Source organism: Gymnodraco acuticeps, unplaced genomic scaffold, assembly GCF_902827175.1.
Source record: "Gymnodraco acuticeps unplaced genomic scaffold, fGymAcu1.1, whole genome shotgun sequence".
NCBI lineage: Eukaryota > Metazoa > Chordata > Actinopteri > Perciformes > Bathydraconidae > Gymnodraco > Gymnodraco acuticeps.
The window spans coordinates 1545992-1565666 of record NW_022990295.1 but is presented as its reverse complement, the minus strand read 5'-3'; the positions used below and the strand labels follow the sequence as shown (position 1 = coordinate 1565666).

Here is a 19675-nt window from a genome sequence, read left to right as displayed (position 1 = left end):
AGTGCTCCTCACCTTGTGTGGTGCTTAGGTGGGTTTGGTGGATGGGGCGGGGATTATTGTTCACTTGTCCTATCCGCATCGACCGCTGGTAGCGCTCGATCTCTGACAGCCTGTCCGAGAACTGCATCTTCTGGGGGTCTTCCATCTTCACTCTGTGTCCTGAAACAGCGACATGAGGAGGACGTTTAAGAGAAAAATCAAGGACTTGCCAATTTACCACCTACACAACCAGGAAAATAGGCACAGGGTGGCACTTTATATTTCCAGAGTTGTACAAAAATAGCAAAAATAAGAATGGTATTGGAAAACTTTTCCTTCTGCCAAATTACTTTGTGGCAGTTTGACATATCCTGAACTGTAATTACTCCAAATATATTCTGGACTGTAAAACCCATCAATATCCTCCACGGTTATTCACAAACACTCACATAGGAAGACATTAAATAAGGCAGAGGGGAGCGACACTGTCACCATGTTTTTAGCTTCGAAAGACACAAATATGATTAGAATGAAAACAGACCTTGACATACATCGGCTAGACACTTAGTGTTACCCAAGCTGCACCTGCTGCCGCGTCATCCGCAGATAACGATAGCATAAGTGGTGGAAAATAATTGCTGAAGGAATTCTGTTTTCTCTCTTAGTTTAACAAAAAGTCAGCTATGAATTTCTATGAACTGCTGAAGCTAAGTGATCTTATCTTTCCTTCTTGCTCAAAAAACTAAAAAGGGCGAGTTGATTTTCCCTCAATAACCACCTCTCTCACGGACACACACACACACAGGTCTGACTGACACAGCACTTAGTCAGAAGAAAACACCCAGACAAGCTACCAGACCCTATAGTCATCAGTCTTAAACATATGGGATAGAGAAAGATAGAAAGAGCTTTTGGTGTCGGTGTGTGTGTGCAGGATGTGAGAATGAAATAAGTGAAGCGTATCTGCTGCATGTCTTTTGTCCGGACCTGGACAAACTAACCAACACACTTAGCGCCCTTATCACTTTGATGTCCCGTTGAGGGAGATGGTAAAAGAAAAAAAAAAAACTCTGAACATGCCTTTTATACACACACACACACACACAACACACACACACACACAAACAACACACACACAAACACACACACACACACACACACACACACACACACACACACACACACACACACACACACACACACACCACACACACCACACACACACACACACACACACACACACACACACACACACACACACACACACACACAGCACACACACACACACACACACACACACACACACACACACCCACACACACACACACACACACACACACACACACACACACACACACACACACACACACACACACACACACACACACACACAGACACTACAAAACATGTGCACACGCACATACATACGTGCACATACTCTACATGTGAACACACCTTAAATGTCAGAGTCCGGATGAGGGCTATGCCTCTAATGGGAGGAAGAGATTTTAATGTAACTATCAATGCACCAAAACTGTGTGTGAACCGGCATGTATACATTCTGTGGTTTTCTCCCTGGCATCTCTACAGAGTAGCCTAATGTGAAGTAATGGCTGGATTTGAATATTTTATCACTATATAAAGGGGGCAAGGCAGACGGACCAATATGGATTTTGCCCGTCCTTTCTCTCCACTGACCCATGGGCAATATATCTTCCCTCAGAGGCTGACCCATGGGTAAAGTTTCCTCTCGTTTACCGCTCTGTCCATTTGTTTGTGCCCACCGCCTCCCCTCCAGCCTCTCTTTACGAACTATATAGACATATCTATCATTGACGTCCCCCAACACACATGCGTACAGATGCACAAAGGGGACGCGCCGATGCACAGACACAATGTCTAAACCACAGGCAGCTGCTGAATACAAATTCCACCTTTTCAAAGTCAAATCGCAGCACAGAATACTACTTTGAACACACACTGATCTGTTGCACTGTGTGTGTCTTAGACTAGGTCATGACTAATCTGTCTGAGCAGAGACAGCAATTCTGCTCCCCAGCTGTTTGTTTTACAGAGCATTAAGGAAAGGACAGTGAGTGTGTGTTTCCGACCGACCCACCAGTTTGCTCCGTGCCGTTACTCAGAAACCTGGTTGGACACACGGCGACACACGCTCTTTATTATCTTTTTATTCGTACTCATATGTGGCCAGTCAGCCTTCTTTTAACTGCGACGGAAGGAATGAAGGCCTGCGTTCTCACTCTCTCTTTTTACTCTCACTCCCTCTCTCTCTCGTACGCACACAGCGCCAGGTCTCGGCTCCATCACCCACATAGACACTGTGGCTACTGTCTGTACCATGCCAGAGCAGGGGCGGCCAGGGGAAGCAGCCCTCCAAATATAGCCACTATATGTGTCCTTGTGTAGTTATTAAGAGATTTACACCACCTCAAACGGCTGAGGTCAGGGAAATGATACATCCCACTGCTCTCCGGTTGGAAAAAAAACAAAAAGACAGACGGCAAGGGGGGGGAAATATGATAATTGGTCAGTTTTTCTGCAGCCAATGGTGGTCTTAGATGAATTGGCCTGCTCTTTGGGGATGAAAGTGATCATTGAGCTACCCACAAACACACACGTACACAGACTCGAACCTAACTGTGAATCACATGGCCCAGTTCCAGTTGGCATGGACACGCTGCGTTTGGCGACACTGTTCCGAGCTTCCAGTAGGAGGTTCAGTGGGCCGGGAGAGGGGGATTTTCAGGGAAGCCTTCATTAGGCGAGGCCTGGGGCTCATTAACCCAGGGGCCGCAGTTACTGTTAACACCACTAATCAACTGGGAGGTGGCTCCAAACTTTCTTCTCACTTTCTCCTCTGTTTATAAATGAAACCATTTTTGTATTCTTTTATTTTGCATCCGTGTGCATTTTTGAAGGCACTGTAGTCTTTAAAAGGGTGTAGCTATACCACAAGGATTGGGATAAGACTTCATATCTACTCTATATGCTTGATAGTGAAGTTAAGAACACAAGACTAACTTTACTGAATAAAAAAGGAGCAATTAAATCACCTTTGTGTAATAAAATACAATTTAGTCTTGATTTTAAGTTATTTATTTTTCATTAACATTCACTTAAAAAAGTGATCCCTCCTTTTAAACTTGAAGCTCTGTATTTCTACCCTGCTTGATGAAAGAAAACCTCGTCAGTCACTCAAACGTTTTTCTGACTTTCTAAATCACATCAGTCTGCAAGATTTCACCACATTGACTCAACCTGTATCTTTCAGTTCAACCTCGTGTTAATGCGCTCTCATTGGCCAGTTGACCCTGTCTGTAGCCACAGTGTGTCTGCTCCGACCGCCAATATTTGACTTATACTCTGCAGGTCCGGGGGCCAGAGGGGTGCCAGCGCTCCACACCGGCCCCATTTCAGAAGGGTTTCTGTGGTCGGATGAATATTTAATGTATCAGGGTGCACTTAGGAGACAATGCCCTTGTTTTCTCTCTATGATATCATAACCACAAGATAGAGCTGGGAGATGGGGGGCCAATGCACACATGAGGCCTAAACGGCAGCGCTCAATAAGCACCCCGAGCCGAAATGGATGCTAAAGGTTGTAGATTTACTAGCCTCCTCTCAGAGTAGCGGTCGCATCATCTGAAAGCATTATGGAAGTCTATGAAGAACAAATAAAATGCTTGATATAAAATGTCTGGTATTAACGATGTTAGGCGATGGCTGTGTTTTGGAGAAATGGGCGTGCCGCTCTCAGCCTCGCTTTGTTTTGTTTGTGCGACTTTTTATTTCCTGATACGTGTTTTATCCTCGCTGCAGAATAACTCGAGATGCTGGTTTGCTCTTGTTCCCTTGAGCTTTGAAGTGTATGCAGATAGATTTGAATGTAAGTGATGTAAAAAGTGCAAGCTTTTAGGAGATTGCACTCGATCTTAAACGGCACCACATGAACAGCAAATTCTACAGAATTGTGCCCAGCCTTCCCTCCACAAAGCCCATATCAGCTGCACACAGAGACAGTGTTTGCTCAGTAAGGTGACAGCCAGGCCTTAAACACGGACGCTTCACCCAATACGACCGGTTTCCTTCCTTCAGCCCCCACATTTTCTCCACTTCTCCTCTCTGTCTCTCTGTCTGCCTCTGTCTCCATTGAAAGAAAGAAACATATGTTCCCGTCCAAAGGGAGACACATTAAACACAAGCTCTTTTTAGTAAAGGGCTGGGCGCTTTTTCAGGGGCAAAGTGAAACTCTATCTGGACGGCAAAGGGCAATACGTGCCTTGGCCCCGGCCCAAGTCTTCACTGAATATATTTGAAGTGTAAATATTTGTATTCAACATATAAATGGACTTGATAGGCCCCTGATAACATAATGAAATTGATTTAGAGTGCATCACTTAACATTGAATACTTTGACTGAACTGTAAAGTCTATGTAACTATGCTATAGGATTACATGCAACAATATTTAGGCTGTGTATAAGAAGCATTTGTGAATATGAAGGCTACTGTGATGGCAGCTTCCTGGTTATAGCCTGTTTGAATAACTGATTGTGTTATGTTGATGAGTCAAACCAATAGCACCACTACTTAGAAATGCTTCTAGCGTTCCTCTTAAGTAAACCCTGTATATGCGTTGAAACTTAGGTGTTGAAAAGATGTGAGCACAAGAGCAGCATCTTATCTAAGTTGTGTATCCCCACAGAGCAATGTGGGGCGACAGTTGAACATTTGTTGCAGTGAGGCCTAGTTGCCTGCGAGCAAACTTCCGTTTGGCCTCAACAGACACAGGGGACGTTTCAACATCTGTTGAGTAAAGACTTGTACACCTGTCTTCCTCTTCCTTCTCGCTAGCAGACCTGAACCCCCAACGTTTATGTTCCCACCCTGCTTATTTCCGCTGCTCTGTCTTTTACTTCCCTTTTCAGTTCTATTACTAGCATGGTTCAGAAAGCATCTCTGCAGTGGCTTGTTTGGCACCGCGTTTCTCAGGGCCACCAATCACACAGTTGGGTATTTACAGTGGGACGAATCAAAGTTCTTGTTTTGAGGCTGACCCTGAAGGATGTGGGTTTTACCCTTGGCTGGTGATTGTGGCTGTCTCGTCTGGGGCCTAAATGAGTCGATGCTAGCCACACACAGACATTGCACTGCGCTCATTTACATAACTTGCCTGTTGCACTCTCAGTACGAATACGTTTTTACGACTATATCATTACCATAGATTGAATGCAAGTTGTGTTTATTTCCTGAGTTGAATGTGTCATAAACATGTCAGCTCTGAATACAGTGTCAAGTGGGGTTTTGTGTAAACGTTATTTCTATCCAAGCTGTAAGGAGGAGGTCAGCACAAGTTTTGGCACGCTTTTATCAGTAGTCCACCCGACCACAACTGGAGGATCGTCGGGTCCCTCAGGCGTCTGTCTGTCTCTGAGGACATCAGCAGTGACAAAATCCCCCTCGCAGGTCTGAAAACAAGCTGCTCACAGCGGAAGTTGCTACATGAGACTGTTTGAGCAAAGAAGCAGCCTTCCTTCTCTGATAAGGGGATAAAGCTCGGAGTGTGTGTGTGTATGTGGAACAGAAGCAGTGACACACAAGGACAGCCTTACAGCAAGGCAGGTTGAGGCAGGCAGAGTGAAGGAAGGGGTGCCAAAATAATGCACCCGGATTCTATGACAATAGAACAAGGCCCGTAGCATATTGAGAGCAATCATCCCTCTTTTGTCCCTCCAATCCACACGTGTGTGTGTGTGTGTGTGTGTGTGTGTGTGTGTGTGTGTGTGTGTGTGTGTGTGTGTGTGTGTGTGTGTATGGCCTAGCATTACTGTACTTGTGGGGACCTAAATCTGTCTACACAGTCACGTGTGGGGACTCGCCTCCCTTATGGGGACAAATTGGAGGTCCCCATAAGGGGAATCATTCATTTTAGGGTGAAGACTTGGTTAGGTTTAGGGTTAGGGTTAGGGTTAGGGTTAGGCATGTGTTGGTTATGGTTAAGGTTAGGATAAGTCTCCAGGAAATGCATGTAAGTCAATGTAATGTCCCCTGAAGTGATGTATACATGGTATGTGTGTGTGTGTGTGTGTGTGTGTGTGTGTGTGTGTGTGTAACTGTCTTCTTGGGGAGTTGAAGTGTGTCGGGGTTGATATGAGCATGGCTGTTTTTCAGATCTTTTTGGCGGCATGCCTGCAGACTTCATAGATTTCCACGAGCTGCTGCTACTGCTTCTCTAGCCTTTCAAAGCACAGCAAACCAATTTGGCTCCGGTGACGGATCATATTAAAGCTATAAGCTGCTTTGGGTGTGTTATTTTAGCTCTAATGGGGGTTGTTGTGCATGTATGTATGTGCGTGCATACATGTTTGCGTGTACATGGTACTCAGGTTATTCTAAGTAGCGAGGTGCCAGAGGAAAGGTGGGGGCCTCGCAAGGCTGTGGGAAAGGAAAGCAAGATGCCGTTGTCACATACATCAATGCAACGCCAGCAGATGTGTCAAACGACTTTGTGTTCACACCTTTGTGCATAATAGCTCATGAACAATAATGTGCAACAAGCGTGCATTTGCCCCTAAACACGCACACAGTTCCTCAGAATACACATTTTAAATTCCAGATGGGTCAAAGTAAATGTGTAAAATGTCTAACGTGTGAATGTTCCGTTACTGTGTGGGCATGCACATATTTCACTTTCAGTACTGTCTCTGAAGTTGTCATGTTGGTGAACTGCTGCAGCAGTGTGGAGGTTCACAAAGATTGACCTGGTCCTTTCCTCTGCGTTTACCCAGAGGTTAACATCTTTCTCCGCTCCTGGAAGCAAAAGAAAGATCTTGCTACTTGCTATTATTTGCTCACTGTTCCCAGCCATTAAGGCCTGAAGAAATAAATATCAAGAACCGCAGGGTGGTTGTACGGGGCGTCTTTTCCAGTAACCAGCAGGTGCCTTCTTCCCACAAACAGCCCCCCCTAGACTCCCCCCCACTGCCCCAACACAGAAAACGGTTTATTGTCATAATGCAGCGGGGGAGAAAATATTCCTCCACTCATGGGCCATTTATTTTTCTAAATGCAGAACGGAACTTTTATTGAATTACGGCTGAAAGGTTGTAATGGCTCCCTCCTGTATGGGTCAGTGTAAATAAGGAAGAGTGAGCACACACAGAGTGGGCATTTTACTTCCCTTCATAGGTAGGTAAACAGGAAAGACGCTTGGCTGCTGAGTTTAGGGGGAGTGGGTGGAGAGACAGAGACTTTGGCCAAGCTTGAATGTGATTCTGAGAAACCGTCTTCTCATCGCATCAGAATGAGATGCTCTGTCTGGGGCGAATCATTTGTAGGTTTAATTCCTAATAGGACCTGCTGTTCTTTTTAGGCGTCAGCAAAACAGAGTGGAAATGATTTGATGTCTTTTTTTGTGTGGTTCCGACCGTCATTAACTGGCCTTAGGAGGGGACATCACGCTGTTTCAAAGTGTAAGACAATGTTCTTCTTTTTTCATGTTTCAAGCAGACACATTGGTGCTGCAGCAACATGCTGAAGAGTAAACAGAAGCAGTGATGGAAGAGAAGAAAAGTGCCAGTTTTCAACTAATGGCTATATTTCCTTTGTTTAGTGGAGGTATTTAGAGTAATTAGCTCTGCTTTCACAGGAAAGCCTAAGTACAAAAGCCAAAGTAGGATTACCAACAGCTGTGTGTGTGTGTGTGTGTGTGTGTGTGTGTGTGTGTGTGTGTGTGTGTGTGTGTGTGTGTGTGTGTGTGTGTGGCCCACAAAGGAAGTTAGCCTCAAAAACTCTATATGTGGTTAAGGTGGCAACAATGGTCACAGAGCCTCTAGCTCGGTCCTTTTTTACTGTCTCATAACTACATTTGATATTACAGAAACTTTAATGATACTTTAATGAACAGCAACAGTCTTGTATTCCTTCTATCAAACTTTAAAAACAGCATAAATCTAACTTTAAAAACAGCATAAAGATGACTACTGGTGGAAACCTTCCTGCTCCTCTGCCCATCACAAGCCTCAGACCTCAGACTGTGGTTTTGTTCCTCTCTGAAATCAGTCCCAGCCTATTTAATATGCACATTCCATTCCAGTGGATTTATCAGTTAGCCAATATTTGCTCTGCTCCTAATCACTGAGGCCAAGTATGAGGCGTCCGAAGTGACCCCAGGCGGGAGGAACGCCGCGGTCGGCGGCCTCCAATCACTGCAGACGCCACCGACTGTCGTTTTGCTGGGAAACTCACAAAATCTCCCCTTATCTGCTCCCATCTGTCTGTCAGTGGTATAGAGGCAGACTATCTTAACTACTATCATAAATTAGGTGGTCATGAGTTTGGTTGTCGTGATTAAAAGCTTTTTGTGTGTGTGTAACATGCGTAGGCCACTATGTCTCCAGGTTATACATGTGGGAGTTATGGCCAGCCGTTAGCAGTCAGGAAAGCACCCAGCATCAGACGTGCCACTGTTCCTCCCCTCCCCTGGCACTGATACACCTGTAGGCCTTTCTTTCAAAGACACCCGTCTCCATTTTCAAACATCAAAGTTGCCTTTGAGAGAGCAATTCGCACTGAGGGTGAGCCTTTCATGTGATTTGTGGAGCATGGGTGTGGCCCGCAGGGGGCGACTTAAAGAGATGGACGCACCTGGCAGGTGTATGTGCCGAGCACCCGCACACGCAAATGCATACGCAACATCATCTTTTTTGTTTACTCGCAGAGAGACTGCAATATCACAGGGAAAAAGAACACAGCAAAAGTCATTGTTTGTCTATTTGCATACTTTGTACAGTCTGTGTGCCAAATGCAAATAGAATCAACCTGCCAACTCCAACATGCACCCCCGCCGCCCACGTCTCACCCCCCCACGCCCGCCATTCTCCTCCTGGAGTTGTGCGAACACACCCAGCAGAGTAAATAGAGGCAACAAAACACGACAGCACTTGATTTTGGTGGTTGTGTGGGCCTGTGGGTGGGTCGGTGTGTGAGCTCCGTCTGAATGTATGCAGGCATTGCATGTACACTGTTAATTGTGTTAGGGTGTATCCATGTGTATCATTTTCATGTCTCATTCGACAAATGACCTCTCTGACCTCACTACAACAGGCCTCCACATCTTCAGTCAGCAAACAACTCTCTCTCCTCTCTGTTGCCTTAACATCCTTAATCCTCCAAAACTTCTGAGTGGGAACAAAAAAGGGCTTTTTGATTTTCATTTTTAGGTAAATAATTGAATAAATACCAGAACTATTTGCACATTTGCTCGAATAGTGGAATTAACTTTCAACTGGATACAAAAAATGGCTTTGAGATTGCACAATGACATTTATCCATCAGCGTCACACACTCAAGCTTTAGGTTTTGATTTTCACACACAGATAGCAGCTTATAGACAATCAAGTTTCAATATCATTCATCCACACATTTCATTTACACCCTCCCAGTTGTTGTATGACTTATCTACACATCTGTAAATGATATCTCCATTTTTACAAACTTTTCTTTTTGAACTTTTCTTAAAATAATGTACTGCTAATAATTTCTTGAGGCTCTAAAAAAAGGGAACACAAGGCCCCAACACTGAGAAATGATTTTGCTAGCACAAAATATTTCAGACCTTTTTAAAATCTCTCTGGCCTAACCTGACCTGCGGTGACTTCATCTTTTCTTCCCGGGGACCGATTCATTTCAGGTCGTGAGTTACGGAAATAAAAACAGCCCCTCCCCCATGTTGGGTAAATATGCAGCGGCTGATGTCATATGCAAGTGAGGGAGTGAGAAGAGCACCAAAAATACAGTTGTGAGATTAATTGGTGAGAATATAACCCTGCAGGGTGCTCTAAGTGTGTGGGGAGGCATCTGATAACAGCGACAAAAAGGGAGGCTCTCGACACTTAAGTCATCTGCTTTTTTCTTTTTCTGTCTTTTTAGCTCAGCGTGCGCTCTTGTTGGATGTGGTGTATTGTTGAAGCTGCTGCACAGACAGGAGACAGGCAACAGTTGTGCTTCCAGTTTGGCTTCAGCAGAAGTTCGATAATATAGTATGACAGACACATCAGGGGGTTGGGGAGGCAGGGTTGGGCGACAAATGCCGGATGTGTGATGAGGAAATCAGCAGCAAGGGAGACAAAAATACTTAGCTGAACATTAAGCCTACTTTCTGTTCAGGAACTAAATGCAGTCTGTGTACCTTTTATATGTATGTGGGCATGCAGAAATACACAAGTGTACACATCGGTAGCCATGTGTGTATCCATCTGACATCTCATGTGTTTTAAGAATGCACAGTGTCCTTTGTTACTTTGCCGCTGGCTGGCAGCCACTGCAGTCCTGTTCGTCAGGTTCTCCTGACTGGATCAGTAAACATTAATAAAAACCTCCTCTCTCTGTGCCAACTCCTGCCGCGGCTCGGCTGGCAGCCATGCCAATAAGGGCCCTACACAAACAGCCCGTAAGGCCCCGGCCCGCCAGCATGCGGACAGGTGAGCACAGCGCGGCCAAGTCTGGGCTGCAGCCTGTCTGCACTCCATCAATGATGAAGCCCAGTCGCACTGGCATCATTGTGTGGCATTACTGAAAAAAAGATATACTGCCATCAAAGCAGCGTCAGAATGTATAACCGTCTCTGAGGATGAGATTTGTAATGACATTTTTTTATTAGTTTTATGTGTTGGCAAAAGTGCTTCTCTGCTTTGGCTCTAAACGCTGTAGTGCCAATATAATGTGGTGCCTTGTGGTTAGGGAGGAATCCGATTATTATTATGGCCCTAATAATGTCTGAATAGTAGTGTGTGTTTTCCTGCGCTTTGACTGCACCGGAACACGAATGATATTACTCTCTTAAAATGTGCTTCTTGTTTTAATATGAGAGGTCCTTTATCTTGCTCGCAAGTGATTTCTATTTTCAGGCTACCAGTCCTTCATACACCGAATTGGACTGGAGGCTCCTCCTAACCCTAACAGCTTGTATCATTCTAATGAACAATATAAATGTGTTGGGTTTCAAAAAGCTTATTCTATCAACTGTGATCCATATGTATATCTGGTTTAACTGCAGTGTAGCTGGATGCATTATTCATATCTCAGACTCAGTATTTCAGCATTTACACCAATTAAACCATCAATGTTACCAGGGGGTTAAGCTGAAGGAGGTTCAACTTGGTACATATCCAAATCATCCACAGATGCTTTTTTCTTTTTAAATCAGCCTTCACCAAAGTTTATTTTCTGTCATCCTATGAATCCCCTCTCAGCACCGTGTGACAGAGTTTAATGGAGCCCTAAATTCCTCCTGCCCTATATTAAACAGTGTCACTTTATAGCAGCCAGCGCCAGTGTAAAAGTAGCACGGCCACTCTGACGCCTCAGCTGGAGCCGTAACACGCTGACAGACAGACGGGAGACGACCTTAATGTACGCAGTTATTTCAAGCTGAGACACTCGCAGATGCACATGAGAATGTGCTTATGCACAGACACACACGATAAGCTCCTTTTTTTTCTTTCAACAAAGAAAGATCAAATTGAAACCATCCACACACACACATACAGTGTTTATAATTATCTCCCTCTTTTGCCGTCACTCTTCTCTTTAATAACTCTGCAAATAGCGTCCAGTTGATGCCCCTCTCGCTGTGCCCCTCAGCTCCCTCCCTGCCAGCCTTATCCCCCCCTCATGTTGCACTTGCTGCCACTCTATCTTCCCCTGCTGTGGTCCGTTTTGCCTGGGCTAAATGCACCCCTTCCCAAATAATTGACATGACCACAAACCACACTTATCCACATGTTCAGAAACCCCTAGAACTTCTCCAACATGACACCTTCATAGGTAGATCATGAAATGCCCATCTCGTCTAACGTACTGTGAGTAAAGGGCATACATAGCCCCTGACTCATGGACTCATGTAGAAGTAACACTCTCCCCCCCCACTCACACCAGCAGCATCAAACCACATGAGAATGTATCTGCGGCTGAACGGTGGCGCTAACAACTTGAGCCTCCCTGCCAGGCCTAACAGCGCCTGAAGTCTGCCCTGTGTTAAATCAACGAGCCACTTATGTGGTCAGCCAGGTACGACCCCTTTGACCAGCAACTGGGGAAGTTGGGGGGGGTGGGTGGGGGTGGTGGTCGTCTGAGCTGAGCCACCTGCGGCTTGGAGACTCACTCAGCTCCTTAGTGGTCTTTGGGTAGGCCTTAATGTGCTTTACAGTTTCCTCTGACTGGGCCCGCCCCTGTGCCCCTGCTGCACGCGTGCGTGCGTACACACACGTACACACACACACACACACACACACACACACACACACACACACACACACACACACACACACACACACACACACACACACACACACACACACACACACACACACACACACACACACACACACACACACACACACACACACACACACACACACACACACACACACACACACACACACACACACACACACACACACACACACACACACACACACACACACACACACACACACACACACACACACACACACACACACCACTGCACTTGTGAGGACGATGTTCAAACCTACATTCATTATCTGTAGGCTTACCATAACCGCCAACCTCCTTAACCTAGTCTTAATTCTAATCTCAACCCCAAAACCAGGTCTTAACCCCAAAATATATTCAGTGGAAACCGAGTTTTGGCACATGTGAGGTGTGAACTGATTTTTTTACCTCCACTATGTGACACTATCAGACATGCTCACAGAGTTAGATTTACATTTATCATCTGCACATGACTCATTCGGCTCTTTTAGCATGAAGAGACACCGATACCCCACACCCCCAATAGCTGCTTTTAACCGGGTGGCATGGAGCACCAAATCACACCACAATGCTTTATTAGTACCAACAATAGTAGCGTTGCAGTGTGTGTGTGTGTGTGTGTGTGTGTGTGTGTGTGTGTGTGTGTGTGTGTGTGTGTGTGTGTGTGTGTGTGGGGGGGGGGGGGGGGGTGTACTCACTGCGCGGTTCTCGGGGTCCATCCACGGTGACTTTGATGGCGCGGTGGTAGGTGGCCACTTGCGGCGGTCCGGTGAACACGGTGATGGTCAGAGTGAAGCTCTTCCCTGCAGCACAGCAACAACATGTCCGTGAGATTTATGGAACTCGTTTCACTGTATAAATGGCCCTTAACAATGATCTATTCCTCTGTTGTGCGCAACAATACATGGCTTGTTCAACTTCAAATCATCACTGGCTTTTATCCCGCTACAGCCTTTGAATTAAGGATTTTTTTTTTTAAAGCAGGGGACCACCTCTTTTGATGGCCTGACTGCGGGTATGATTTTGATTATTGAGACAATGTGTTCCAGATTGCACGAAAGGCTTTACAGCCATAGTTTATCGTTCAACAAGGCAGGATCTTGCTCCCATCTGCATCAGAGCGTCCGGCCTGAGAAAGGCAGCTCTTGTTAAAAAAAAAAAGAGACTGCGTGGGAGGAAAGAAGAAAAAAAGAATCCTCGGGTGGGGTAATTGACTACACAAATGAAAGCTATAAACCACTTGTTTAATTTGACTAGAACTATTTCCTTTTCATCAAATCATAGCTTTTTTAACATTACGATAAAATACAAACGGCCTAGAAGAGGCTCTGAAGGGACAGAGGAAAATCCCTTCTTAAGATTTTTGTGAACAATCACTCTGTATTTTTTATTTCAGGACATTTAATTATTTATGCCTGAGAAAATGAGGCTTTGATTTAGTCAATAAGGCACAAAAAAAAATGTTCAACAGCCCTATGCATTAACCACAACATCCCATGTTAATGTGTGATTTCTTTTTTTTATTGCAGCTATTAAACCCACGATAAATTGGCCTACTGCGTATTAGGCTAAGCTTTTTGTTGCCAGGGATTATTTGACAAATTGTCCCAGGGCATGCATTTCGAGGAGGGTTTTCCATCCATCCCTCGGATAAACACCACGTTGATAATTATATATATATTCCCCTGGATTATGAAAAATACAGTCACATCGCCTCTGTTCATCGTGCAGGCCAGATGTTCTGGATGACACCTGCGGAGGTCAGTTGGCGAAGTGTTGGCACATAAATGATTCCAGATCTGCTTTTTATAATTTTTGTAATAGACAACAGAGATCAGTCAAATAATATAAAAGCTATTCATAGAAGGACTAAGCAGTTCGGTCTGTACAACATAACTTGACCTAATATTTTTCCATATTTGAAAAGAAAATGAAGTTATCACTCGATCTCCTCTTAAACCCAGAAATGTCATTTTATTATAATTATTAGCGCGTTTCCAAATGTTGCTGCACATGGCATTACAAACAGTCCTCTCGCTATGTGTGCCGGCCTGTGTGTGTGTGTGTGTGTGTGTGTGTGTGTGTGTGTGTGTGTGTGTGTGTGTGTGTGTGTTGTGTGTTGTGTGTATGTGTGTGTAGCCTACTGTAGGAGAGAGAATTTCAGCTCACCTCGTCCGCTCCTGCCCACAAAGCGCAGGTCGTTGAAACGGGCCACCTGGTTCTTCATCGCGGCGGAGGCGTTCCTCAGCTCAGCCGAAAAGTTCTCGTCGTTCCCGGCCATCACGGTGACCAGAGTCCCGTCGGGGACATCACCGAGAGCCACGATCTGTACCGGGTAAAACGACCGGTCACTCTGGGTCACCAAACGAAATATAGGCTGCACAATGCACGCGTAAAACCGCATCTGACTTCCATAATATAAGGAATAGTTTTACAATTTTGCCAGCATGTCAACAATTTAAATATAACACATAATGTAAAGACTCCAATCCAATGTAGATTAGTGGCATTTATATATTTATGTTATAAACACGAGTGCCATGATACATATTTTCTTTGTGTTGTCATCGGATCTGATCCAAATACAACATTTGACAATGCGATGCATAATACTGACACAAGCTTCAGATATTTGCATATAAATTATATAAAATAGATAAACATAATAGGCCTACAGGAAAATAAATAATAATACAAAATAGATCTAAATATTTCCTCAGACTAATACAGACCTATCATCTACAATATTTACAAGGGATTCGATGGAGCCGAGGCCAAGCCAAGCGTTTTTTAAGGCTTAATTTTAACAATTTAATATCCTACTTTAACCACAATGCGAAAACCAAACAACAGAACGTGCAGGTCACTGTTATTGATCAAATAAAAGCTTTTAAGAACCCTATAATCAATGTGTTTGGTCTTGATTAATTATCTTACAGCATTTTCTTATGCTCTTCCTACAGTCAGAAAACCAAAGTGTGCGTCATTAAAATAAAACCAGAAAAAGTAAAACCAGAACACATGGGTCTTGCCTTGAAAGCCACGGGCAGTGTCTTGTTGCACCTCCAGTGGGACGGGAGCACGGAGCAGAGGAAATTAGGGCTGTCGGTCCGGACCAGCTCTCCGGCGTGGTCCGCCAGCACGTCCACCACGTTCCTGCTGTCCGATCGTGACCTGTGGGGCCCCGGGGTGGCCATGGCCCCGTTGCCGTCTCCGACCTTACTGCAGGGGAAGGACGTGGAGGGCGGCGGGAACCGTCTGGTGGTGGGCGAATCTGGAATATGCATCACAACAGCGTGGGTCAGTGCCACCTGACTGGCTCTGTATGAGAAGCTTTTCTAATAGTTTTTCCTCCAGACGCTGGTGGTCTCAGGAGTCCACGGTGGGAGCGCAGGGGATGGAGCCGAGCGCACTAAGTGAAGAGAGCCTCGCTACCTTAACAGAAACAATACACTGCGGTGACTGTGAGATAGATCATCTGCACAGGATGTGTCAGCCCAAGGAACATCAGGGTTGCTCTGTTATTTCACTAACTTCAGCAAAAACACGTACAAACAAAGTCTCTCAGTGCGCAACTTATCGGCGCTCTTATCTGTCGCACGCTTGGTGGACAGACAGTTTCAGCCGCGTGTACACAATGTATCAACACCACAAACTACCCGAGCTCTCACTTTGAAACCTCAAATGAGTCAACGGATCTTCTACATAAGTTATCACCGATCAATGACAATCTGTTGACAGCAACCAGGTAATCCAGCCGCGGTGCGGAAAGTGAGAAACCGAGCTGACTGGCTTGAGTTTTTAAAACAATGATCTCGACTGAACAGCCAGACGCCTCTTCAGAGACTCCAAACTAAATGTCTCAAACCCGAGTATCAACAGTCAAACTACTGTAGCACATTAGTGTCCTTTTTCTTGCGTTAAAGTTCTCGCAAACTTTGTCCTCGCTGGATCCCTTCTCCACAAAAACACAGCGTGATTCTGGTACAGAGAAGCTCCAGCGGAATCTCCTTTAAGGTTATCCTTTAGCGCAGGGTTATAGGGCGCGAGAAGGATCCGTGAGGCTGATCGCAGAGCAGAGTGCCGCGATATTATTTTACCCGAGTCATTTTAGTGTTTAGTGGTTGGGAGTGTGGAGATGATTTCCACCAATGAATGTACAGGGTTGGGCTTTCAGCAGACCAATCACACGCTGCGCTGCTCCTTCCTCTGCCCTGCACTGCTGTCACACACGAGCTGAATTATTGATACATATCTGTGCTTTTCTCTGCTGCTTGGGTTTTTTATACAGCATATAGACACGTTGAATCGATGCATATAGAAATGATGAGAGTTTAAAGAAGCGACACGTGGTATTAACTGAGCTGCGAGAACACACATTCATATTTCAAATGATATCCAGTGACAGGAGCCCAAATGGAAAGAGGTGTAAGCTTTTTAATTGGGTAACATATTGAATGGGATGGATTATAACATGGGTTATAGATTATATTGGTTAATTACAAATCAGCCTCTGTGCTGTTAGGAAATATCTGCATTACATGGACTCAGTTTAATTTATGAAATAACATGAAATATATGCTTTCCTGTCACACTGCATTGTCCCAGAAACGTCTTTGACCTATTTCACTTGGGCGTTTTTTTAATATATCTAGAGAAGGATGTAGACTGCAGATGCCTGTGGTTTTACTCTCGTTTATTCAATTTGAAAAGCCATTATATCTGGAGGTTCTGCAGCTCCTCTTCAGGTAGGTAAATAACGTGTTCATAAAGTGAAATTATGGGTGGAAGGCAGATCTGTATCACTTTAATTGACTGAACTGAATTAATGGAGATGATTAAAGCAAACAGGCAAATGTGCTTCTTCCACATAACAAAAACACAACAGTACGTGTGCGTGTGTGTGCGCGTGCGTGCGTGCGCAAGAGGCTACACTCATTAGTAAGGTGAAATGCTGAGGGTAACATGAAGTGACGGCGCACCCTGAGCCCTCCGCCATGCTTCTTTCTGACACTAGTTGGCGCGTTTGCCTTTTCAATCGCTGTCAGCTCAGACAGGCTGAGGCACTCATTTCACATGTGTAGAGAAAATGAAACTTTTATCAGTGCTCAGAGATCTCTTAAATGTGAATTAATCTAAGCCAAATCTGTTATAAAGAATTCCCCTTGTGAGCTGATTAGCCTACGTATTTGAAAGAAGCTCCGCAGATATTTAATTTCGCGTACATTTGAGCTTTTGCCTTAAATCTGTTTTTATCGTTGAAAATGTAAAATATTATAAAACACTCGCATTTTTTCGTTTATGAATCGCTCATTGAAGCCACGTAATGTATTTGTTTTAACATGCCCGTCTCGAAATACAACATTTAGACAATTAATTGATTCGTGTCTTTTACTGTAAATGTTTAAGCATATTTTCAGACTTCGCTTAAAACACTTTATACAAGTTTACATTGTTTGTTTTAGTGTTCACTAACAGTTATTTATTGATTATAATAGTACAAATTATTCGAATAGATATTTAGGATATCATTGGTGAAGAAATTATTATTTTAATTATGGCATTCAAATAATAAAAATGACCATAACACACAATTAATATAACTAATGTTTTTAATTCATTAATGCAAACATAAAATTGACAGTAGAATAAATATTGAACAAGTATTTTGGATTTCGCGTTTTTAAACGCATCCAATCAAAACGGTTGATTTGATTTAATAACTGCGCAATGTATCCTTGTGTACGCGCGCCTCTGCGTGCGTGTGGCGGTTTTTAAGTTGTTTACTTGCATGAGAATAAATGAATTGCAGTTAAGTGGCGTGAGGAGTCATCGCAGTGGCTTCACATTTTTCCCTTAATTTTCCCCATCACACTAAATCAGACTCAGAGAGAGATGCAGATGGAAGATTTCAAAAGTTAAAACAAAAAACAAATGTCCAAAAAACTTAAAGCTTATTTTCACAATTCATTGTTTATGTGGGATCAAAGCTGGCCACAAACCTCACACTGTCAGTGCTGTGTCAATGCCTGCTCTAACACTTAAAGGGAAATATTAAATTATATTCATCTAAATTGAATTATCAGAGAAACTGCTGATAAAAATGTCTTCTATAAATCAAATTTAAATCAAGCATATAAGGTTGTCAATTTTGTAGTTTTATTTTCAATTCAAAACATATTTTTGAGTGTTTCTTCTGTGTCACAGAAATGTTAAGCTTGTAACACCTGACTCTCCTGCGGTTGCTTGTTATTCTGGACAGGGTTTCAGTGGGGTGGAGTGACATACACAAAGTTGTCTCTATATTAGTCACAAGAATTATACCCGCAATTAAGATAATAAAGCCATTACCATTCAGAGTCAATTCAGTGTGAGAACAGCAATTATCCTTTCAAGCCAGGGAAGTACCTTATGGCCCATTGCCCATGTGCTTCCATTTTTGGAATTTTAACTTGAACATGTAGGGAAACCCCAAATCACCAAGCCTAGTCCACTGTTGAACTCAAATCCCTCCATAAAGCAGCAGCAGCTTAAATCCCTACAGTCCTTACTGCCAAAATCACCTCAGATCAGATCCCCTATCATGCATGCCGCCTCTATTTTGAGTCCAGCTCTACTGGGACAATGACAATGCCGGTGATATTTTAGTCATCCTCCTGCCCGACTTCATTATTAATACGTGACCACAAACCCCAGCTATACCCTCCTCAGTCGTAATCTGTGCTCTGGGCGCCTGTCACATTTAGACCTCCACATTTCAACCTGCAGTTTCTTTGGTTTCAGCCGCACAGCCATTGAGGACGGAGCCCGCCGTGCTCCTGAACGATTTTTAATGATCCGGGTGGGTTGAGCCTGAAATCAAGATAGAACTCGTGGAGGATATGTGAAACCCCGAACGCACCTCAAATGGGCCTCAGCATAAAGGATTCTTACCAACGAAGGTTAAAAAGAAAATAGATCCTTCAGATATAAATCAAGATATCACATCATTGTTTACTGATGGTTGCTCTATGAACACTTGACAGGTTGGCCTTCAGCCCTCTGTGAAAGTCCTGAGTTATAACTTGAGTTCATAAGAAAAAAGCTTCCCTTTTATTAGAAAATGTTTGCAATCAAAACACCATAAAGACAAATGATTCGAAATGGGCCCCGAAGAAAATGTAGTTTTTCGCAGTTGTAGTTAAACTAATGCTTCCGTGGAGTCCTGACAAGAAACACGTCCTCCTCTGAGTATACAATCAAAGGAAACTCCATTTACTTTGGGTTTTATTTGTAATGAGTCACAGTGTAAAGACTAAAATGAGAATCAACCCATTAGAAACCAGTGCAAGCCTACGGGGTGTGTAAACGTATACCTGACTCTAAATGCCGCCCACACAACG

At 44.0% G+C, this 19675-nt stretch overlaps 1 protein-coding gene across 3 annotated transcripts in view; it reads right to left on the bottom strand.

Moving 5' to 3' along the window:
- runx3 (RUNX family transcription factor 3) overlaps nucleotides 1–19675 on the bottom strand; it is a 47633-nt gene that overhangs the window by 13720 nt on the left and 14238 nt on the right. For 2 of the 3 annotated variants that reach the window (XM_034222140.1, XM_034222139.1), the window contains exons 3-6: nucleotides 15326–15567; nucleotides 14463–14619; nucleotides 12992–13096; nucleotides 13–159 (exon numbers count right to left, since the gene is read on the bottom strand). In XM_034222140.1, the coding sequence (XP_034078031.1) occupies nucleotides 13–159; nucleotides 12992–13096; nucleotides 14463–14619; nucleotides 15326–15567 (651 nt within the window). The remainder of the gene's footprint in view (nucleotides 1–12; nucleotides 160–12991; nucleotides 13097–14462; nucleotides 14620–15325; nucleotides 15568–19675) is intronic. The other variant, XM_034222141.1, reaches the window with a different exon arrangement.